This window comes from Biomphalaria glabrata, chromosome 2 (genome assembly GCF_947242115.1).
Source record: "Biomphalaria glabrata chromosome 2, xgBioGlab47.1, whole genome shotgun sequence".
Classification (NCBI taxonomy): domain Eukaryota; kingdom Metazoa; phylum Mollusca; class Gastropoda; family Planorbidae; genus Biomphalaria; species Biomphalaria glabrata.
In genome coordinates, this window is record NC_074712.1 from 45,159,536 (window position 1) to 45,184,260 (window position 24,725).

A 24,725-nucleotide genomic window follows, 5' to 3' on the forward strand; every position below is an offset into this window, starting at 1 on the left:
ACAATAACAATATAGCGATGCACATGCGAACGACATTCACACACGAAAAACACATACACACTCATAACCAGTGCTTTATAAATAGACTTCTATGTACTTCTCGATGACGACAGAATGTTAATTTTTAATGTTGGTCATTCAGGGTCTATTATTACTGAATGTTTTAATTTTCTTCTTTGGTACATGTTTTCACAGAACTGGATTAACACGAAAAATCAAACATGTTCTGCAGTCAAAATAAATAAAATTAAAGTAACCTCTGTTACTCACTCTGTATTTTATAAGATACGATAAAACTAGCAAAAGATGGCATGGCAGCTAGTGTTATAAATTGCCATCACCATGTAGAGAATGCAAGCCATTATAAGATGTCATATTACATATATGCACCAAATACATTATAAATTACAGACCCATATTCAAAGAAAGAAATTAATATAGATCTTGGATAAAATGATCATGGGGGGTGCTATAACATTGTGCAGTAATCTTGGATCGTTTGAATCACTCCCCTCGACCACCTTATTGTATAAAGAGAAAAGCTAGGCTGTATTATAAAGTACAGACGCACACGAACACATAGGCTTATATATAATAGGGCCTACGTAATTTAAAGGAGTTAAAAAAACAACAACCAACAAATCTATATATTAAATGCATGACTAGATACACATGGATACGCTAGGACGCAATTTAATTATCCTCTGTAACGTCTGCAATTTTTAATAATCTTATTAATTGGTTAGGCCAATATTGTTCTCTGTTTAGTGCCGTGAGATTTAGATTTATATAACAAACAGATATTCACATTTCATAGAATAACCTCATTAGGAAAATAACTAAATTTTTGAGACGCTAAGACAGTTCAAGACTAAAGTAGACAAATACAAACAACTAATAGAATAATCACAAAGAGTAACGCGTAGGACGTAAATATCTTCTCATTCGAAGTAAATTCTATAATTTATAACATAAGAAAAAGGAAACATTTATATTATAAGTATAAACATTTGTTTACAAAATACCTTTAGTACTTTAATAAAACATGTATGCTATGCCAACGAAACAATGAGAAAAACGTCACAGCACACGGCAAAAAAATACTTGGATCTAGATCTACATCAAAATTTAAAAACAAATTAACAAACATTTAAAATTTATTAATTAGCTTAGCCGATTCAAATAAAATTTGCCACTCTTTTCATTTGTCATCTGGATACCGGGAGAAAGTAAACGTAAATAGCCGTAATCAATTGTGTAAATCATTTGTAAACCTTTGTAAAACCATAGTCGCATAGTGGACCATAGTTATAATACTAATACTAGATCTAATAGATCTAGAACTAGATCTATCCTAGGCCTAGGATTGTCACTACAATTCTAGATCTTGTAGATATAATCTAGATCTAGCCCTGTTACATCTATCTAGGTCTACAATTAGATGTCATGAACAGTCATGTTAGATCTGTAAGGCGTAAAAATTACTAAAAATTAAAAATGTAAATAAATCTTTTTATCTAGATTTTCACTAGATCTAGATCTATTACTATTTACTATTACTATTAGTATTAGACATTCGATTAGATGATTATATAGATCTAGTAGTAGTGACTATTCATCTTCTTCAGTCTTCACATTCTTCATTTCTTGTTATTCGATGAGAGTCAATGCCAATGTTAATTGTTATTGTTACTTACTAGTTAAGTGTGTAGACCTAGAATGACCAGAATGCCTAGATCTAGAATCTAGTAATCTAGAAATTAGTAGAATCTAGATATAATATATTATAATCTAGAATTTATTATTATTAGATTCTAGATCTAGTATGTATATATATAGATCTCATCTACTAGAGTTAGACTAGAGATAATTTCTAGATCTATACTAATCTATAGTCATATGCCATGGTTATACTAATTATACGCTAGGCTATAGAATACATAGAATTAAGAATATATCGAGCTCTAGCTAGAGTCAAGAGTTTAGACTCTAGATTAATCTCTTTCTACCTAGATCTAGATCTAGTACTCTAGATTTTTATTTTAGATATATATATAAATTATATACGAATATAGAGTCAGAGTAGATCTAGAATAATATAATCTAGATCTAGATATTATCTAGTCTAGCTGTTGATAGATCTAAGTTCTAATATTCTATTAGACTTATTAGACTAATCACTGACTAGTGCATCTAAAATCTAATGGCGAAGTTGTTAATTGAAGCTTAGTCTTAGTGACTTAGATTCTAGACAGTGGCGTAGCTAGGGTATATAATAATAATAATAATAATAATCTTTATTATCCATATGGAAATTTGTCTTATAATTTGTGCATTACACCAAACAAAAATCATTATAACTATAAGAAACCAAAGTGTACATTCACACCAGACTCACTCATAATTTACATGTGACAAAGTTTATACCAGATTGTTCTTATTTAATGATTTGATTGCCAGGGGAACAAAAGAGTGTTTGTGTCTGTTTGTCTTTGCTATCGGTGTCTTGTATCTCTTTTGTGATGGTAGATCACAAAATCCTGACACAAAGGGTGATTCTTTATTTCGAGGATCTTGTTAGCTTTTTTATAGATGTTTGTCTCAAACAACTGCCCAAATGGGGTTTGTTTTTCGCCAATGATTTTACCAGCAGCATTTAGGATTCTATTAAGTTTAGTTTTATTTTTAAATGCTCAGATTGCCATACCAGGCAGTGATGCCCAGTGTGGCGGCTCCTCGTGATGCCCACCCCCTTTTAAAAAAAAAAATTAAGTTAACAATGAGATACTACAAAAATTTGAGCTGCTTTCTTGCTGGCGAAATTGAAATCTATTTTCCCAACAATTGCCAAATTAGTGAGTTGCAAATTTTTTTCAGCGTTGATTGCTATTAATTAATGATCAACTTGAGTCTGAAAAAACTTTCCACGCATAGAACCTCACTTACCACAATTGTCAGAAATATGAAAATAAAGACAATATTTACAACTGAATCATCTAGATGACATCTTTTATTTTTATTAAAACTCAAAGATCTCAAACATTGTCCTTGTTGCAGAAGTTCAAAGGCTTCTGAAGAAACTGAGACAAACCTTTGAAGTTTCTTTCGCACTAGATGAAATTTGTTTTTGACAATGTCGCTATGAACACTATTGTGATTGATTTCGACCTGAGGATTCAATAGTTATGATGGCGACACAAATTCATATTAACCTATCACTTCATGCTATTGCTCATATCAGGTTATTATTTCTTGAACTATCCCATCCAAGGAAGAATACATTTCCATCTGTAGCTCTTTCTTCTGTGTTAATACAGAATCTTCACCTTTTTCGTCTGGTATCTTGTGGCTAACCCGTCTTTGAGGTTCTGCGCTAATCTCTAAATCTGAGCACATGTATTCTGTAAAGGAAACACTGGCTTCAGCGATGTTCTCCAGACAAATAGTTAAGAATATTTTTAATCTTTTCCGTTCGAATTGACAATCTCTTGTTTTTGAAGGTAGACTTACGCTTCCTTAAATCGTTAATAAAAGGGCCAAAAAGCCAAGGTATGTGAAGAAATGAAGACTGCAAAGCAAATAACAATCCGCCTGCTTCAGACCCTGTAGAAGAGTTCTCATCTGTTCTAGTCGATGTCTCTAGAGTTTCTATAATTTTTAAAATGGATTAATAACTATCTTAACGACTTCTCCTCTGGCTTTTAACCAAGCGCTTTAGGCTAGTTTCAGTTATTTTGGTGAGGACGTCCTAGCAGTGTGCTGAAGTCAATAAAAAGGTGTGTAAACCGTCCATTGCACCGAAAAATGTTACTGAATAGATTTCAGCTTCAGCCCGAATTCCAGCCAAACTCAGAGAATGGTTCGATTAGATTATGAATTAAGATGATGTCAATAAATGACTAAAGAATTTATACCACGTCATCATCCTTGAAAACATAACCTGAACTTTAGGGAAGTTAATCCAGTTTTGTGATGTCAGGTGAACTGTCAAAAATTCAAAAAATATTTGTCTCATTATCACACAATATTACAAGAAGTTGGTTTTGTGTTTGTAGAGACATGTAAGTATTTGGTCTGGAACTAAGCTTAGTTCGGAGCACATGTTCTCTTGGGAGTGGATTGAACTTGAATAGTAATTTTACAAACCCCTAGAAATGACCTAGATTTTGTCTTTGTCGTTCTTCTTTAACTTGTTCTTGATGCTCATTAAGTGCCACATTCTGCTATTAAAGAGTCTAAAGTAGCAAAGTAAATTAATTTCTAGTAAACATTTCAAATTCAGTAGTTTGTCTTTGTTCATGTATGTACAATGCTTTGATTTTATTGAAAAAATGTATCCTTAGTTTGATGTCCCTCACCACTTGATGCCCCGTGCGGCCCGCACCACCTGCACATGGCTAGCTACGCCACTGATTCTAGAGTAGTTTATTTAATCCGGACATTACATGAATTCAGACACTCGCTGTTTTTGTGGTCATTAAATCTTTATTTTGATATTTAATATGAAACTAGCATGCTGTATAATGTGCGTGTCCATTGTCCAATGATTCTGACCCAATTTCCTTCCATTTATCTGTCTTTTTGTATTCTCACTGTCAACAAAACAACAAACAATAAAATTAACATTAGATAAGGAAGCTTTAGAAAAAAATGACAGCCCTACTTATCTTGGAGTCACCTATGACCCGAGACTAACCTGGAAAAACCAAATAGATAAAACACAGAGTAAAGGCATCCAGAGACTATCCCTCTTGAAAAAATTAGCTGGCACAGATTGGGGAGCAAATCACAACATCCTGAAAAAGACCTATACCAGTTATGTAAGACCTGTACTAGAATATGGTGCCACAGCATGGGGCTCAGCAGCCCAAACCAACCTTAGAAAAATAGACAAGGTTCAAAATATTGGTCTAAGGATAATGACAGGAGCAATCAAAACAACACCCATAAGAGCTATGGAGGAAACCGCTGCCCTGATCTCTCTGGATGAAAGAAGAGAAATAAAAATCCTTTCCCAATTCACAAAATTGGAAACCTTGGAGAGGCACCCACTCAGAACAAAAATCCACAAAACTGGCACAAAAAACCGTCTCAAAAGGACCAATTTCATACAGGAATCTCTAAACCTAAAAAAGAAACACCAACTTGAAAAAATTACTCTGGAATCCTCGATACACTATAATGAATCTCCACCCTGGGACGAAAGCCCTCTTCCTACTATAAGGGACCATATTGAAAACATAAAAAGAAAATCTGATTACAGACCAACAGAGCTCAAGGAAATAGTGAACTGTTTTCTACATACCAATTACCCTAGCAATCAGTGGATCAGAGTTTACACGGATGGCTCATCCCATAAAGCCACCACAAATGGAGGAGCTGGAATACTTATCGAATGGCCAGATGGAGGAAAACTAGAAAAATCCTTTGCAACTGGAGAGCTCTCTGACAGTCACAGAGCAGAAAGGGAAGCACTAGCACTAGCTGCTACCATGCTAGCAAATCATCCAAGTTCCCCTCACAGTCAGATTGTCTTTCTAACAGACGCAAAAACAACCCTCCAAAGCCTGCAAAACTCTGATTCCCCTTATATTAAAAACCTCAGAACAGCACTCACAAAGCTCAACCACAACAGCAAAAAAACTGTCATTCAATGGATACCAGCTCACATACAACTAGCAGGAAATGAGAAGGCTGACACACTCGCCAAGAGTGGGAGAACAAACTCACAAGTAAACTCTGCTCTCTATCCAGAAGAAATGAAGAAATTAATTGTAGATAAAATAAATGAGAAATGGACGAGCTCCCATCCAAATCACAAGAAAGATGATGCTTACTATAAGCTATCCCGACAAGACCAGCGTCTAATCTTTCGACTCAGGACCGGACACAACAGAATGCGACAACACATGTTCCGGAAGCTCAAAATTGGAACCAGTGAAATCTGCCCATGTGGAGTATCACCAGAAAATGCCGACCACGTCCTCCAAAACTGCTCTCTCTACCAAGAGGCCCGTATAAGACATTGGCCCCAAATCACCCCAATAGAAAGAAAACTATATGGAGAGCTCCCTGATTTGGAAACCACTGCGCAGTTCATCTCATGTATTGGTCTAGTCATATGAACACTCCAACATAACAATGAGAACGATGAAGAAGAAGAAGAAATCTGTCTTTTTATGTAAGAAAAAAGAATTTCAAATGTGTAAGTCAGGTTGTTGTTAATTTTCCTATGTTACCAGGATGACTTTACCTCTTCCTAGGGTTAAGACTATATTTCTTGGTTGGCTAAGTCTATGCTAATGAGCCTGGCAATATTTATTTTGTTTTTGGAGCTGATTTATTTGATTCATAAGCCAAGTTGTTTTATTCCATACAAAAAAAATGACTAAGTGTATATTAACTTGCTCTGTATCTTTCTTGGGGGGTTTAGATTTATGCAATAGATTTTTCATCCATTTCTACACATCCTTTTGTCATCAAATTTTGCATACATCCTCATGATAGAAGACAACACATGAATCATTAAAAAAAAGTAACCAATTATTTAATTAATTAGTTGTATTTAATAAATTTGGTTTTAATATAATATAATATAATATAATATATATATATATATATTGTAATAACTTAAGTGAGGCAACTCAACGAGGCACATATATCTTTATTTATACGACATCACAGGTACACAACACAACATCTATCTTAGGCACAATCTCTCCATATTGGCTCTCTCCTTGGGCGGAAATCGTTAGTCTCTTATCTCAACATCCGACTTGTTTGGTCACAGACAGTGCGCTCCCTCTTACTGCACTATCCTGAATGGTGGTGCGCATGGCAAAGTCATAACAATATATATATATATATATATTTATATAAAAAAAAAGCAGTAAGCTAAAGGAGATAAGCATTGTGTAGGGAATTAAGCCATAAATTGAAAAATAGCTAGAGTAAAATAATATAATTAAATGTTAATGTTAATTTGATTATATCAAAGATTGTATATTCATCAATCATAAAAAACAACTTAGTAATGAATTTTCTAATTACCATCTTTACAATTGATATTTCTTGTACAAAAATATATTTAGTATCCAAGGCCTTAAAGTAAATATCTAAAAAGAATAAAAAAAATAAAGCAATGAATAAAACATTAAAATATACTAAAATTATACCAAAAAAAAAGTGTGAATTTCACTTTAATTCATACTTAACACGCCCATTTTTTTTGTACACAAAATGCAAGGCAGTACAGTAGATTATGCTGTGATAGATTTGGGAGCATCAATTTTTGCTATAAGCCAAGTTAGATCTTTAGAAAGATTATAAATGCATGACTTGGATTGCATTCAACTTACTGGCAAGACACCATGTAATAATGAAGCAACGGAGGAAATGAAAAGACTGATATAGCAATATGAAAAAGATTGAAAAATTAGGATTTCATATCCTCACATTTGTCCCCATGAGTCAAACACTGTAAAAGTCTGTTCCTAATTATTTTTAATATTGTGTAACAAGCATTCATATTAGGCCTGACACATTGTTCGTCTTTATATGTTTAAGCAATGGTGTATTGTTTTTCAGAGTCCTCATCTTTTACTTATTGATGATTTGGATTATAACTTTTTTCTATTTTTTTTTCTTAGAAACATACAACTAACTATCAAAAAGTAGGGAGGAAAACACTGATAAATAGACACATAAGATAATGAAAGATAATGAGAGACCTATCATTATTGTGGACGACTGTCACTTTTGCCTATTTTGAATTAGATCTGTTTTTGACACCAGTGTGATTGATCCTTAGAGAGACTGCAGTCATTCTGTATATAATTAATGTAAGCTCACATTTAAACAAAACTTCTATACTTTATTATATAATCTGGTTATTTGTATAGAAACTTTTTTGACATGTTTTTCCTTTATTGTTAATTAGGATTTTATTCATAAGTAAATGTGTGTAAATGATAAAAGTAAAGTAAGGTACCCCTTTCAGACCATGCAGATGATGTAAAGGTCATCTGCTACTGTAAACCAATTCCAGATTTATTCAGAATATTTTTTTGTTTGTTTTTCAGTTTTAAGCCTTTCTCAGTTTTTTTCTTGAAATGGAAAAAGTAAAATCCTGCCCTGTGGAAACTTGGACCTGCGAGGATGTTGGTAATTGGTTAGAAGAAATAGGGCTAGAGAAGTTTTCAGATCTGTTCAGTAAAACACATCAAATAGACGGGCAAGTCCTTTTGTCTTTAACAGAAAAAGATCTGCGAGAACCACCTTTACAACTAAACATACTTGGTGACATAAAACGTTTATCAAAACATTTAAGAGAGCTCAAGTGCCAAAGGCTGACAAATCTGCCTCTTTCTCAAAACATGCATCCTGGTGGTATTTCAGAAGGCAGAAAGAGGCTTAAGGAAAGAAGATTACATAGCACTAGCAGTAATGTCAGTTACAGGGAGATTTCAAAGCATGAAAGTACAGAATCAGAAGACATTGACAGTGCCAGCAGTGCTAGAATGTATCACCAAGGAATGACTCAGAGTTACTATACAAGTAATGATATAACATTAGAACTCTGGAAGACTATACTCAGTTTTATTTATGTGTTTGCTGTATTTATGGTGACAGCGTTTGTGATGGTTGTGGTGCATGACCGAGTCCCAGAAATGGATAAGTACCCACCCTTGCCGGATCTGTTCCTGGATAACATGCCCTATGTACCATGGGCATTTGATGCCTGTGAACTTGTCGGCTTGATTCTTGGTACTATGTGGTTTGTTGTTCTCCTCTTTCATAGATATAGGTGAGTGTTGTACATGTTGTTGTGATGCTGTCTAATACAAAGGGAAGATGCTTGCTTCAAAGTAAGGAAATGAAACAGGGGGGAGTTTGTGTTATACAAACTTGAGGTGGTCCCTGTGGGTCAGTTGCACTCATTTATAACCATTACACATTACAGGTACATTACACATCAACTCACCCCAAAGGATCTATGCAGGTACATTTTAGCACATACTGCCCTTTAAATCTTGTTTTAATAAATACTTGTACATAAGTGCATCTGACTTAATTTTAAGAAACAAAGTGCATGCTTTTTGAAGACCTTAGGTATAGGTAACTGTTGCACCTTTGAACACATGCTTAAGTTTAAGTTTTCTATTACATGCGTTAAATAAATAAATAAATATGTGTGTGTGTGTGTGTGTGTTGTAGAAAACAGTTGGATTATTTTTCTTTTGATGACATAGTTTCACCACTATGTTTGTATGTGTTACTGGCAAAGTGTGAAATCCAGCATTCTATAGAATGCCCAAAACATCAAAGGTAAAGTTAGAAATGATTTCTCCATTTCCTATTTCCTAGAATGACTACAACTGTTAATGCAAAGTGTTAAATGATGATTTAAAGTATTTTATTAATAATATATTAATAATATAAATTTCTTAGAATAATATTTCTATTTGCCAGTAAACTAATTAATTAGGTCTTGTTTTTTAAAGTGTGGAGTATGTTTAATTAAGACTGTCTCATGCTTTGTACAACTTGATTGTACTAGGTAAAAAGTTGATACAAAAGATATTTCATATTGTGAATGTGTTGTATGGAAGGCAAAAATAAAATAGATCTATTGTGTAATCAAGGCAAATACTACTACTAAGAAGGAACCACTTGACTAGATATTGATAAAGCTGATAACACATTTTGTTGTGATGATTGTGGAAAGCATTAGTTAATTTATCATGTTAAAATAGGTTCAGTGCAATTCATTTTTTGTCTGAAATATGTACACATAATTTGCCATTGAAAAAAAAAGTGCTTATAAAGATAATAATTAATTTTACAGCCTAGGACTTCTTAACATTTTTTCATTAAATACTTTGTAAGCCTAGTTTTTAACGTTCACTTTGTCTTCTTTTTATTTTGTCCTCCTTAAGTAAAGTAAAGTAAAGTTCCCCTTTCAGACCTTGTGGTCTATAGGGCAGATGATGTAAAGGTCATCTGTTTCTGTGGCCTACGGTTAACAAGGGTGTCATGTGGCCAGCACAACGACCAACCGCCTTTACTTTTCCCTAACTAATGTCAGGTACCCATTAGAGCTGGGTGGACTCAGAGGTGCCCGAAGATCCTGAAATGAAAAATCCCAGTCTTCACCAGGATTCGAACCCTGGTTTGGAAGCCAAGCGCTTTACCGCTCAGCCATCGCGCCTATATTTTGTCCTCCTTGGTGAGGTTTTATCTCTTATTCTTTTCCTATGGGTTTGAATGTGTCTGTAAAGCCTCATTGGGTTTCACTGTGTTTTTTCTCAAAATAATTTATAAGAACAAAGGAAAAGTTGAAAATGCAATAAAAACGTGTACAAATAGAATATGTAGACTTTTCTATAGAATGCCTAGGCAAAGTAAGAAATGGAGAATCATTTTGTACTTTGCCAAAAAATGCCTTGTATTCTATAGAATACCTGCATTTCACACTTTGCTGGTAGCATATATATATATATATATATATACTTCATACTTCATTCTTGACTTGTTATAAAGATGGTTTAATATGTTTGCATATTTTATTTTAAAATTAAAAGGTTTTGGTTTCAGAATATCAAAAACTCTACTGCACTTATTTTGGGCACCATACAGGCAATGTTAAAATCCCATTTTCAATAGTGTTTGCTAATTTTAAGTTTTATATGTGTGTGATAAGAATTTAAGTAACACTGCAGAGAAACCTTAAACAAGGCTTTATTAAGCTAGAACAACACATGAACTGACGAAAGATACTTTGACAATAACACACTAAATCAATGTTGTGAACACATTTTCACGACGCTACCCAAACATAAACAAATATTAACAATTTCACCTCAGTGTGATAATCTGATAGACAGATGGACAGGCAGAGAGCACAAAATAATTAGCAGCTTTTCTCTACAGTTGCCATTAAAAAGATTATTTTGAAATGACAAAAGCAACCCTTCAACTGCTAAATCACTAAAACTTATGACCTTCTTGCGATGTTACTAAAGCCTAAAAATAATTTAAAACTTAAAATTTATGAGACTATCCTGGTTGAAAAGGGGTTGAATTTCATAAATACCTGTATGTGCCAGAAAAATACATCTTTATAGCGTGTTTTATAAAAGTCAATTTTTTGTTACTTTTACTTATTTAAAATAAAAATCATTACGTATACTTTAGTGATAATGTTAATTTTTTAAAGGTTTGTTTTGATGCGGCGAATATTTTCTTTGACTGGAACAATATTTCTGTTGCGCTGTGTATCAATGTTGATTACTTCACTATCAGTACCCGGTAAACACCTCCAGTGCCGAGGAAAGGTGGGTCAGAGTTTTTGTATACTGTCAAGTCTCTATATCACTTGAATGTATATGAAGCCTGTTTTTTTTTTGTGGCAATCGTTGTTTACAGTCATTTAAATTTTTTTTTACACAATCTAATCTAATCAAATATTATATGTTCAGTTAAGTTGAATTCATTAAGTTTTAAGTTTTCTACAGCAATCTACTATATTTGATCTTTTATTTTTCTGTTATTTGTTCCTTTCTATTTGGCACACCATTTACAAAGATTGGTGGTCTAAGCACTATTTCATTTATCTCATCACACATTACATGATTATCTGTAAGACAAAATAATTCAAGTTTTATCAACTAAAAATAAACAAGTCTATATAAATCCTTAATTTTTTTTTAATCTTATGGCTAAAAAAAAAGAAGACTTGTATATTTACAGTGCTAAATGAAATGCATACATTATAACTCAGCAACAGCTAATTATGAACATTTATTTCATACACTGCAGTCAGACTTTATATATTTACTATCATTTAACACCTGCTAAGCCATCTCACTTGTTCTCAGGTATATATTTTTTATTTTGACCAGTATCCGCACCACCGACCCCTTTTCTTTTCCACTTTCCATAAAAAAAAGTCGAAGCCCCTATTTTTTAAATTGGACACTGCAAATCGTGCTGCTCTCCCACAAAGTATTCTGATGCGACCCCCCCACCCCCCTTCTTTCTTTTTTTCACTTTCAATGACATAGCCAGCATTTGGCCGATGCTCTAACACAGTTTTGACCCGTAAATTCTAGTATCTGCTATGTTAAATTGGAATGGGCCAGTTTATAACCCCTCCCCATTTCCTCCCCCAGTTATGGCTATGTTTATTTGGCATGTCATGTGGTATGGGTTTTGGACTGTTGTCTCAATAGTCCCAGGTTTGAGCCCTGTCTGCCATCCTTCCCCATTATCTTTAAGGAGCTTTGGGCTAGGATGTAATAATTTTCAATTCTGAAAGAACACCAGAAACATGTAAAACATTTTTAGAACATGTTATGCTCATTTTTTCCCTTCAATGACTTCATCTCCAAGCCAATCCCAAAATATGGTATGCTGTATGATAAAGTCCTAAATACAATCTCTGATTAGTCTAAATTTCTTAATTCAATATAGAAATATTGAAATATATGTTAGGAAAAAGCGCTAAATTTTTTACAAGTATATATTAAAGAACAACTGGGTTAAATTTCTTTTTTTTTTTTTCTGAGCATCCTAAGTGGGAGAATCAGTGAAACAGCTCTCTCGAAATATTTGATAGTAAAATTTGTTTGCTATTAAACTACTAAGGACAAAACTGAATAAAAAATAATTCTGGAGAAAATTAACTACTGCTATTTCGATAATTAAAGGTGCTTAGTTGTTACTGGCACATGGTAAGTAATAACAGGTTAAATTTTGTTTTGTTCATCCTTCCCAAGTGGGAGAATCAGTGGTGAGTCAGTCAGTCAAGGCCCTTGTAAATTGAAGACACTAACTCAGGTGTGTAGAAATATCAAAGCTTAATACAACTATTAAAGGCTGTCTGACTTTTTAATTAAATTAATGTACATTGTCTAGAAATAAAAAGGTTTGATGTATGTTTTTAGTTGATGTAAAAGGATTAATTGTTTTTTGGATATATTTATGATGTTTTTGTGTCTATATAAATCCTTAATTTTTATTTTTAATCTTTTGGACATGGCTAAAAAAAAAGATTTATTTCAAATAAAATTTTCTCTTTAAGAGCTATGGAGATATCTACACTAAATTAGAGCGGACATTTGAAATTTGGAAAGGAATGGGTATGTCTCTTCAAGGTGTCAGAACTTGTGGTGACTACATGTTTAGTGGACACACATCTATCATTACACTGCTCAATTTTTTCATAACAGAATGTAAGTCAATGAAATGCTGATTTTGTTTGCTTTGTTGTTCTTTAAGAAAGGGTAGGGCAGGTGATTTTATACCCTTACACTCAAATCATTTGGAGACACTTAACATTTTTTTAGGACCAGACACCTATCTTCATTTTCCAAGTTAACTTAGTTCCATACTATAGGTTTCATAGTTTAAAAAAATAAAGCACCTCTTTTAGACATATGGTCTAAAATCATCTGTTTCTATGGCCCACAGTTAATAAGGTTGACATAAAAATAAAAAACCGTCTTTCCTCAACTAAAGTTAAGTACTCATTAGAGTTGGGTGGGCTCAGGGGCATCCTTAAAATCCTGAAATTCAATATCCCAGTCTTCACTGAGATTCCAACCTGAAACCCCTTGGTTCAGAAGCCAAGCTTTTTACCACTCAACCACCTTGCCCCTAGGTTTCATAGTAATTAGTAAATAATTGGCTCAATCAAAGCTGAAAAAAATTGTCAGTATCATTTTTATTAGTCTTTAAGTAATAAAAATAATGGAAGAAATTTCTATATATAATATATAATTTAATAATATTTAAATCATTTAATTAACATGTTCATGGATTTTCTTTCCCATTTCAGACACTCCAAGAAAGTTCTACTATATTCATATTGCATCTTGGTGCCTTAACTTCTTTGGAATTTTTTTCTTATTGGCAGCCCATGAGCATTATTCTATTGATGTGTTCATGGCCTTTTATTTGTCCTCAAGACTCTTTATGTATTATCATACCTTAGCTTACAACAGAGCATTATTGGCACCAGATGCTAAACGAACCAGAGTTTGGTTTCCACTTTTCTCCTTTTTTGAGTCTAAAGGTGAGGGGCGGGTGCCCAACCAGTTTGAGGTTCCCTTAAAACATGTGGGACCTTGTTGTCAAGCAATGTATGCATGGGTTTGCTCACTGCGTGCACCTAGTAATGCCGGAGCGCCTGAGGATAAAGAGAATACAAAAAGTTCCCCAAGTGAACTTATGACCAATGCTGGTTAGCTGATAATGTTAGTCCAATGCTATAACCTTTTTAAATGAACACCTTGACTTTGTCGCAGCTATTTTTAAAGATGTTCAGCTGCAATGAGGTTTTTATACAAACATGTTTTGTGCAGTCAAAAGCAATTATGTTTGTTTTGCTTACAAAGTGATATAAGCTCAGGGCATTTTTTTTTTTTAGAAATAATTTTTGCAATCTATGCACATATAAGAACACTCGTTTCTAGTAGTTTTAACATTTTGATTCTATTTTGATGAAAATCAAATTTTATTTTCTTTAAATTTGAATAGATATTGGATTTGCTAGATCATAGTATTTTAAACTTGACATTGAAGTTGATTTATATATTGTTGTTTTTTTTTTCAACTTCCTGTTGGCTACATTCTCTTGGTTAATTTAAATCTCTTTATTCTCAAAATACATTTTATTCTTTCTATTTCTACGCTCCTGAGCCTATACTTCTGAGTAAAAAAAATAGCTGCAGATTGTCCTTATCCGGTCTTCTCTATGATAGCATGTGGTGAAAGAGTCTGTCTGTGATCTAGCAATACTAGTTAAAGGAAGGGATAAACATTTGTGGATAAAAGTGTCTGCCATAGGTAGACTTGGTAGGCATGTGGGATTTCTAGCCCAAATGAGTCTCAAGCTACTTTTGTCGTGTATTGACACTCATATGAGTTTACTGTCATAGACAATACATTTAAGCTTTATTATTAAATTCTTTACTAACCTGAATACTTTATACTGTGAATTGTTTTCAGAAATATAAGTATTGAGGTATTTTGTGTAGACCTATTTTGGAATTATTTACTTTGAATTAGATCACTAAATTTATTTCCAAATTTATTTATTGGGTGTATTAAAAAAAATCTTGCAAGATTCCATCTTATTACAATGTGACAGGGGTATAAAAAAATAAATTTTACATCTTTGCCTTTTCAACTCTTTATTTTAGTTGGATTGGTTGTAACTCATTTGTATAGAAAATGTCAAGCAATGCTTATGCTCTACTCTTTATTGAAATATTACAATTATTTTTGCTATATACGGGAAAAATGTATTTCTCTCATGTTTATTGGCCATGTTTATGTCATTAGTATAGTTAGAAGTGTTTCTTAAAATATGATTCACTCCCTTGAAACCTACACTGGTCCATTTGAAATATAAATTAGGGCTAATAAAAATAAAATAGTAATGTTAACAAAGTTAAGACCAGTATACATGCCAAAGTGTTTTCAATAATATAATTCAGATTTTTAAAAAGTTATTACTTGCCTAATTGTTAAATTGCCAAAAGATTGTTGAATTTGTTTGCTCTCTTATACACTGTAAATCTTCAGGACATATCGCCTTTACAATTTGATTCAGTTCAAACATGTTAATTGTGTACATGTACCATGTAGATTTAGTTATGAAAGGACATGAATGATCAGATGCTACAGATGAATGTGAGCCACACATATATAATTTAAACAAAAAACACTAGTGTTGAACTTATGTTACAAATTGCTTTTCAATAGATTGAAATGTATTATAATTATGCTGAAACAATGCAGGAGAATCACTTTCAATATACATGTTTAAAACATTAATATATTTTAGGGATGGATTGCTTGTAACCTGGCCAGGGGGCATGTTACTGGAGTAGTTGAACTTGTGGGCTTTCAAACCAATGGCATCCAAACTGTTGAGAATACTGGTAGCAGAAAAACAATAATTGTAACGAAAGAACACCTCTGCTTTATTCTGTCTAGTCCATGAAATATGATGCTCAAATGCATTCCAAATAATTTATTTCTCAAATGTTATTTCATGAACTCTAAGCTGTTTAGCCTTGAGGAACTTCATCTAAAGTTGTTTTTTCCCCTTTATTCCATTTAACAGATTACTTTCTCTTTGACATACTCACTGTGTTAGTGCAAAGGAAACAATAAAAGTATCCGTAGGCTTGCCTATGTAATCTGTGTATAAAAAGTTCAACGTTTTCATGTTCATTGTTTTAATAAGATATAGTAACAATAGATATATAAATCATTAAGTTGAATACTTATTCTATGAAATAATTTTTTATTGAAAGTCATAATATAAACTTTGCATTGATGAATTTATTGATTAATTGATTTTTTTAAAACTAAAACATTTAACATTTTAGCAATAGGATTTGAAATCAGAATCATACATTTCAAGTTGAAAAAAAAATAGAATAAAGAAACACAATTTGGTGAAGTGGAGAAATATTTGAAGTTTACTATTTATTTTATTTTCAATGCATCTTGATTGTTTTTTCCTGATTAAAATTAAAAGTTACCTTTAAAGAAATGTCATCAACCTATCTCAGATGATAAAAATATTATTCTACTATAGGTTCAACAATATAGAAGAAAAGCCTTATTATAGTACTAGGTTATTTGATTTATTCTCAAGATTAAATTAATAGAGCCATTTGCATCTGAATGTTTTGGTTGCTGTGTAGATATATAATATATATCCAACTAATAATTTCAGTGATGTGTGATATAGAATGATATGCTTTTCTTTATGCTACTTTGTTATCAACTGTGTGATGTAGAATTGGTTTATTCGTATTTCAGAGATGATGGATGTTTAGTTTTTCAAACAGAGAAAAAAAAAACTATTTTAAACCCATCAGTTTGATCAGTTCTGACAAAATAGCAAAACAGTGTCATCAGTTGGTCACATTGATATTGAAACAAAATTATTTTAAAATATATATAACATTTGCTGTGAAATATATACATAGATTATAAAACTTTAATATTTTTGTATTTAGTTAGAGATATATTGAATAACTCGTCTTCCTTTTCATTGTTCTTATTTGGCAGTTTTAAAAAGAATATGATTTAGTGCTTTAGTGTGTAAAAAAAATATTTAATTAATACATTTTCTAAACCTCTGTATTATTTTATTAATTTATGGTGCCACCCTACACAATTTGACATCTGTGCTTAATGTGATACATAAGAGTCCATGACAGTATTATTACATTTTTACTCCTATAATGTATTTGTATGTTCGCTGGAATATCTCTGTCTTTCAAGAATGGAAAGTAAAAACATTTACAGTTTCCGAGAAATTATTGCAGAATAATAATCAATTGTGAATTTTAAGTTATTTTTTAAACATTAAAAAAAATAATAATTAAAATATTTTTTTCTAATATTTAAAATTGTTAAAATTTTTTTTTTAATTAAGAAATATTTTGTGTACCGGTATTATTGTTTTTGTTTTTAGTCTAAATGGGAAAGTTCCTTGAATGGTCTTTTCTTCCCATCATCATGGTACATTGAATTACCAAATGATCTTTTTGTATATGTCTTCAACTACACACACACACACACACACACACCAGCGTTTCTCAAACTTTTAGCAGTGGGGCCTCTCCCCCCCACCCCCAATAATTTGCATGCTAAGTGGCAAGTGTTTTCCTGCGTTCTAAACTTTATAATTTCATTCTCTTGGTATCTACATTCCATTTTTTTTCATATTAGGAAGAGTGCATGTTTCAAATTAAAAAGGGTTAAGAGTATGGGCCAATATGGATGTGAAATCTCATAATGAAGAAGGCAGCAGTGTCCAGTACTACTCTGTAAGGGATTGCAAGGTAAATAGAGTGCAGGTTCATCTATCACCTTTTCTTTTGGTATGCACAAGTCATCAACCTAAGTATAGACAGGAGAAATTAAACCATCCTTACATAAGAACATTAAGAAAAAATGTTTTGAATATTCTTCTTTATAAAGTATTTAGTCAGTATTGTTGCAGATACCTGTTGCAAAAACATAGACATTTTAAATAAAGTTTAAAAGTATCTACTTGGAAGATGAAAAGAATCTTTTACATTTCATATTCAATGAAAAAACATTTTTTGTCCCTTAAAAAAAAGTATTCACCTCACCTTCCTTTTTGTGGACCTCGCTCCCCCCCCCCCTCCACCCAAGGTGGCATGCCCTACAGTTTGAATAATGCTGATATTCACACATATTTGATTGGTTACATATACACACATGCTCATCAACAACATGTTACTTTACATTTTTTTTTTTTTAGTTATACCGGTATTATTTCAGTTTACTTATTTTCTAGTTATCTTAGCTAATTCCAGTACAATTTCTGTTTTTACTCATTTTTTTTTTAGTTATCTTAGCTAGTTCCAGTACAATTTCTGTTTTACTCATTTTTTAAATTATTTTAGCTAATACCAGTACTATTTCAGTTTACTTAGTTTTTTAAGCACTGTGTAAAAGTAATATACAAATTCAACATCAAATATTTGAAAAGGATTTAATTATGAAGGCATTACAAATTATTTTCAAAAGAGACTCTATAAATGTTTATTAGAACACATCAATGTGATTTTAGTCCTTTATTTTCTTTGATATATTTTTTTTGTGAGCCTTGCTTAAAGTGAACAAATTATTTAAACAGCTTCTAAGATGATAAATGTACTGACAGGTTCACCACTGTACTTGTATTCTAGTCCAATGTTTTTAACTAAGTTGAGCAAATTACTATTTATATAGCTTTTATTTGTGATCTTTACAATTTTATCACTAGTATTTGATTCCACTTAAAGTGACCAATCTTCCCAATAAAAAAAAAAAAAAGAAAATGTTTCTTTGTGTGTGTATTTGTGTATAGAACTTCAGGTTAGAAATAATACAGAGAAATGGATTTTTCTTTTTCATCTTTTTTTTTTTTCATAAAAAACCCCCTTGAAAGTACAGTAATTAGACTTAAAGATATTGATTTTTTTCTAAAATAAACATCATTGATCATTAATTTTCAAAAAAGACCAAACATAAGTTTTAAGATGACTACAAGTTGTGCAGTTGTCAGTCAGCTCAGACTTCTGGGATTTCAGGTTATCATCTTTTGATCACTTTCTATTTATTGTCATGTGAATTGTTATCTTTATCTTACATGTATCTCTAATGGATCTACATGTCATCAACTCAGTCTTTCAATGTTCGAACATCACACCCTAAAGTTTGTTGATCTACATGTTTGAATGCATCTTCATTGTAGCACTTCAAAGTCTTGGCTCAACTAGAATGGGGAAAGTTGTGCTAGGGTCACAAGGAAATAAAGAGATCCATCCGAATGAAGTGGTACACCAAAGATTTGGTTGTTTTGACCTGGTATTGGACTTATTTGTTTCATTTTTAAACTTTTGAAATTTGTCGTCTTTTATACTGTTTGAGGTTTTTGCTTGGTGAAAGAGTGTGAGTACTTTGATAGGGCAACAACTGTTCTTTTCTTTAAGGCTCTTCTATTTGAAATTTTTTAGGTTGCAAGAAACAAGTTTAATTAGTTTTTTAGTTTAGTTAATTAGTTTTTAGTCACATTTCTTTTGTTGAAGAGTTAAGATGTAATACATTTATGGAAGCTCTAGTGATTGACAAAAATTAAGGTGAAGATATTTAACAAGGCTCTCTCAACCGGGACAATCGCCACATTAACATTGTTCTCCTTACTTTATGGTCGAATATAATGTTGAAGTTACATGTTATATATACCCATTGAATTTAAACACTTTAAAAGTGAATACATGGATTAAGACTATTTTTTTTATAAAATAAAACAATCTTTTTGTCTCACATGTACAGAATATTATTTTTGTTGAACTTGCACATTAATGAACTGGAACATAGATTTAAGTTTTTTTTTTGTTTTTTTTTGTTTCAATCGAAATAATGTAGAAAGTAAGAGATATCTTTGTTTGAGCCACTAGAGAAACAAAGAATAGTTCGCGCTTAAATAATATTTGGAATAAAATGAATGACAGAGTCACAAATATTTATTATTGAAATGTTGCTTTGATAAACCAGAAGATATGTTAACTATTTTGACCCCTATGCCCAGGATGGCTGCTTGTTTGTTTGGCTTGCGCTTTGGACTCTCGTTTTGGTAGTCAGCAGTTCGAACACTGACCACCGCCCCCCCCCCCCCCCCCCCGGTTGATTTGGGTTACATTGTAATCATCTTTAATTCTGAAGGAACATCCGAAAATTTTTTTTTTGTCTATTCTAGAACTAGAAAATTAAAACTCGAATGAGGCTTGCATATAAAATGTATAAGCTATAATTCGAAAAAAATAAAATAAAACGTCTTTATAATTAATATACAAGATTATGCAACAAATTCAGTGTCTGCCTGCAAACTATACTATGTTGTTTCTCCTATGCTAATAGTTGTTGAATAACTCTACAGTTTAATAGATGTGCTACATCAATGATGTATTTTGTAATCGCTATTCCAAAATTATTAAAGCTATTTTTAAAGAACTAGTTGTTCATTTTTGTTGTCAATATTTGCTGTCCCACACATACGACTGGTTTAAATGCACCGTGTCACTTGATGCTAAGAACAACCGAAGTTCTACTTTGACAAACTACTCTATTGCCTCCAGCCTGCGCAAAGTATTTTGAAAGTGATCATTGGCTCGCTCAGTCCAATATACCACTCTTTACACTAAATGTAGTCCACAGTGGCACACAAGTCTGACACGCTGTAGATAGTCTTAGGTTTTATATTGGAGTTTCCATCTCCTAGAGATGGCAGTAGAGTCCACATCAATACCCGAAATAGAAACAAAACGGAAAGATTGGCGGTTAGTGGTGTAATCGTGATATTTGGATATATTGTTTCAGTTCATTTATACTGCATCATTATATTGGAGAAATGTAAATAATTCTTTTCAATATTTTACACTGGAACCATGGGCACAGCCAGGATTTTTTTTTTTGGGGGGGGGGGGGGGCATATATATATACTAGTGTGTTTGTGTGTGTACATAATTAATCTTTGTTACATTCTGACCCTTCATTCCTTCGAATGTTTATTGTACCCTAGAATAGGTTCTTCTTGTAGTTATTAAGGGGTTCTTGGGGAGCGCTGTGAGCTCCCCCAGCGGGTTCGGGACGGAGACCCGCCGCCAGGCACCAATTCTGTTATTTAAAACACAAAAAATGCATATTCTGAGGTATCTATTGTGCATCATACTGCTATTAAAAAACTTTAGTTCAAAAATCCAATCTGCTGTTCTTACTTACTTAGGATTTAGATCCTCCCGCGCCGTTCGGCACATTGGGCAGCAAGCTGTCTCCACGAAAATCTGTCACTGGCAATGTCTGTGGCCTCTTCCCACCTGTTGTCCACTGTTCTGAAGTTCTCCATGAAAGTGTGGAGCTATGTTATACTAGGATTTACCTGTTTCCGCTTTCCTCTTAATGGCCTCCATGTCATTGCAACTTTGAGTAATTCATTTTGTCAGAGAAAATGTCCCTCAAACCTCATGCGACGCTCTGTCACAAGCTTACTAAGAGGTTGACTCTCTGTTAGGCCATCTTTGTGAGCCACATTTAGTCTTTTTCAATTTCGGCAGATGACTTCCATGCTATTCACTGCACTTTATTAATGGAGCCCCGCCACTGGTAGAAATGTGTAACCTCTCTTGAATACGTTCTTGGAATTAGGTGACTGTAGTTTGCTTTAAATTTTAAATCGAAAAGGGAAGTTTTATCATCAAAACCATCTGATGGGGGGTTTTAAACTAAAAAATCTCTAGAATTTTTTTTTAAAACAAACTCAAAACCCCCTCATAGAATTTGGTGACTGTAGTTTGCTATAGAATAATATTGAAGATGGGGTTTTCAACCTCAAAACTATCTGTAGGATGGTTTTAAACTCAAAACCATATGAAGGGGTTTCAAACTTAAAGTCCTCAGAAGAAGGGGATTTAACCTCAAACCTCTCTTGGCTTCGCTCATAGAGTTTTGCGTGCTTAATTTGCTTTTTTTAAATTGAAGAGGTGGTTTTTAGCTTCAAACCCCGCTGGAGGGGAGGAGTTTAAACTTAAACCCCTCTGTATGGGGTTTTAACTTAAAGCCCTCTGGATGGGGTTTTAAACACTCATAGCATCTGGTGACTAATGTATGCTTCAGTTTTCAGAGGGGGTTTCAAAATCAAAATTCCCCTTTGGCTATGCTCTTGGAATTTGGGTATTTTCATTTGCATTTTTTTTGTTTTATATAAAAGGGGAGTTTAATCGCAAAACCCCCCCTGGAATAGAAAGGGATTTTAAACTCAAAGGCCCCTTGACTGCGCTGGGGCAAGTGATGGTTTAATATTAAAATCTCACCAAAAATAAACAAAATCAAAGCAAAAAATCAGTCACAAAATTTTCATTTTGGGAGGGGGGTTGAACCCCAAGGCCCCCCCCCCCTGCTGTGCCCATGACTGGAACCGTTATTAGCCTACAATTCAAGACATAACTACATGGAGGGCGAAACCTTGATCTCAAAAAACGGCACTACCGATTGTTCTAGAAATTTAACAGTTGATGTACATCGCTGAACTCCGCCATCTGCCGGTCGCTAACCCGGGTGATAAAGGAGGAGGGTTTGGCGTGGGGCTACCGACCACACCCTGTAAAATCGCAATTGCTACAGAAACGCAAACTGGACACATAAAGAAAATTATAGACAGATCTTTGTGGAGACAGCTTGCCGCCCAAAGCGCTAACGGCGCGGGAGGACCTATGTCTAAGTAAGTCTAAGTACATCGCTGAGAAAAGAATTACTAGCTCGTTGGCCACACTGGGAAAACTGTAGTTTAGACCGTTATAATTTTTCAAGTAAAAAATAAATAAATTTAAATTTGGCTAGAGATGTAGATCTAGGTCTACATCCAACATTGGTTTTGAAAGGACTATCGCGTTCTTGAACAATGTGAAAAGCTCACGACACCCGCGGTACAGTTTAACAACCAAACCATACAATGTAGTGTTTCTCTTAGGAAGAATAAACAAGAAAAATGAAAAAAAAAATACTTAAAAAAAAAAATTCTTCCTCTCATAGAGCGATTACTTCCCTCTTAATAACTAACGAATGCTTGATTTTAAAAAAAAATTGATTTTTTTTTACCACGCCCAATTCCCGCTTTCTCGAAAAAACAAAAGTTCTGGTCAAGCGAATATATGAATGTACTCGACTTTATACTATTCTTATGATAGATCTCGACCATAGACATAAAATAATCTCGACTTAGAAGACGGTGCGCAAAGTGTTCCTGAACATTAATATGTGAAACTCTTGAATGAGTACATGCGGAAAGAGCAGAGGACCTAGTCTTTTCAAGACTGTTTTATTTCTCTAGCCAAAATTAAACTACTTTTTTATACTTTGATAGTTTCATAAATTATAACGGTCATATTAAAGTTTTCCCAGTGTAGTCAAGTAGCTAGTAATTCTTTTCCCGAGATATACATCAACAATCAGATTTGAGAATCATTCGAGCCATTTTCGAGAATTGTGTCCACCCATGTTCTAGGTCAGTGATGCCCAAACTACGGCCCGCGGGCCAGATCTGGCCCGCGACGTAGTTCAGAAAGGCCCGCCAAAACATCGGCACATTTTTCTTTGATGGATTTCAGTCTAATTTTTCGACTTGTAGAAGTCACGTAATTATTTTTTTCTGTAAGAACACAAGTTGTTGTTCTTTCGGCGACAAGAATTAACAGTTGTTTTAGAGTCTTGGACAATACCGCGGCTGTCTTGAGCTAGCCTGTCCTTGACATCTCATGTGTATAACACAGCGCATCTTATCTACATCATTTTGATTCGTGTTCTTCTGACACCAACATGATTGGTGCCGTTCTATGTAACATTTGTTCGTTATTGAAATGGGATGGTCGAAGAAACGAAAATTGGATGTTGAAACTTTCAGGAAAAGTGGACAGATCTTTTTTTGTGGAACATAATAAGTCAATATGTTTGATCTGTACAGTAATGTTTTTAAGTAACATAACATAAAATGCATTCTAAAACAAACCATTATAAAAATATTGAAGCATTGTTGTCTTGTGCCGCAAAGAAAAGATCAGAAAGTTACGTCAAAAGTTGAGTAGAGTTTTGCGATTGGCGAAAATATTGACCAAGAAGTCAAGAAATGAGTCGGCTGTAATAGAGGCTACAGAGTTGCTCACATTTTAAGAAGAGAAATGAAGCATAAAAAAGTGATTGCTGGCAGAGATGGAATAAACTCGTCCAGAAAAAACAACAGTTGTAGCTTTCAGCTTTTCTGCCATGAAAAATGCAAAATGAGTGAAAGATGTTAGTGAAAATCCAAATTCAAAACTAAATGACAGAGCAGCAGAATACGAAATAATTGCTATTGCCGCTGAGGAGTGACACCAACTGGAACTGATTGACTTACAAAGCCTGACTTCCCTGCTTGAGAAATTTCGAAAAAAAAAAGACAATAGATTTCAACGCCTTGTTGTCCTCATAAACCTTGCACATATGCGAAAACAATTGCTGGGTATGATCACAATTTTTACAAGAACTTAATTTAGTGGAAAACTTTCAGCTACAAGACGCCTGAAACCATTGTTACATAATTGACTTATGGGCAGGGCCGGTCTTAGGCCACTGCAACCTATGCGGTCGCAGTG

The 24,725-nt window shown here is 33.3% G+C and overlaps 1 protein-coding gene across 4 annotated transcripts; it reads left to right on the forward strand.

Moving 5' to 3' along the window:
• The first annotated feature begins 1,071 nt into the window (after window positions 1-1,071).
• On the forward strand, window positions 1,072-19,485 carry LOC106052377 (sphingomyelin synthase-related protein 1-like). Of its 4 annotated transcripts, none has more exons than XM_056020829.1 (6): window positions 1,072-1,235; window positions 7,650-7,841; window positions 8,082-8,806; window positions 11,219-11,336; window positions 13,085-13,235; window positions 13,841-19,485. In XM_056020829.1, exons 3-6 carry the CDS (start codon window positions 8,112-8,114, stop codon window positions 14,248-14,250), a joined length of 1,374 nt encoding a protein of 457 aa, XP_055876804.1. In that variant the 5' UTR covers window positions 1,072-1,235; window positions 7,650-7,841; window positions 8,082-8,111; the 3' UTR covers window positions 14,251-19,485. The 4 variants fall into 4 exon arrangements, with proteins under 4 accessions (XP_055876804.1, XP_055876801.1, XP_055876800.1 ...); XM_056020826.1 differs by having other exon boundaries at window positions 1,201-1,257; XM_056020825.1 differs by lacking the exon at window positions 1,072-1,235 and adding an exon at window positions 1,271-1,499.
• Window positions 19,486-24,725: the final 5,240 nt, after the last annotated feature.

Bases quoted from the DNA above. Each gene is read 5' to 3' on its own strand.
- LOC106052377 (XM_056020829.1), top strand. From the start codon at position 8,112: ATGGAAAAAGTAAAATCCTGCCCTGTGGAAACTTGGACCTGCGAGGAT. The intron at 11,337-13,084 runs GTGGGTCAGAGT...TTTCTCTTTAAG, and splicing joins ACCTCCAGTGCCGAGGAAAG to AGCTATGGAGATATCTACAC. The intron at 13,236-13,840 runs GTAAGTCAATGA...TTCCCATTTCAG, and splicing joins CAATTTTTTCATAACAGAAT to ACACTCCAAGAAAGTTCTAC.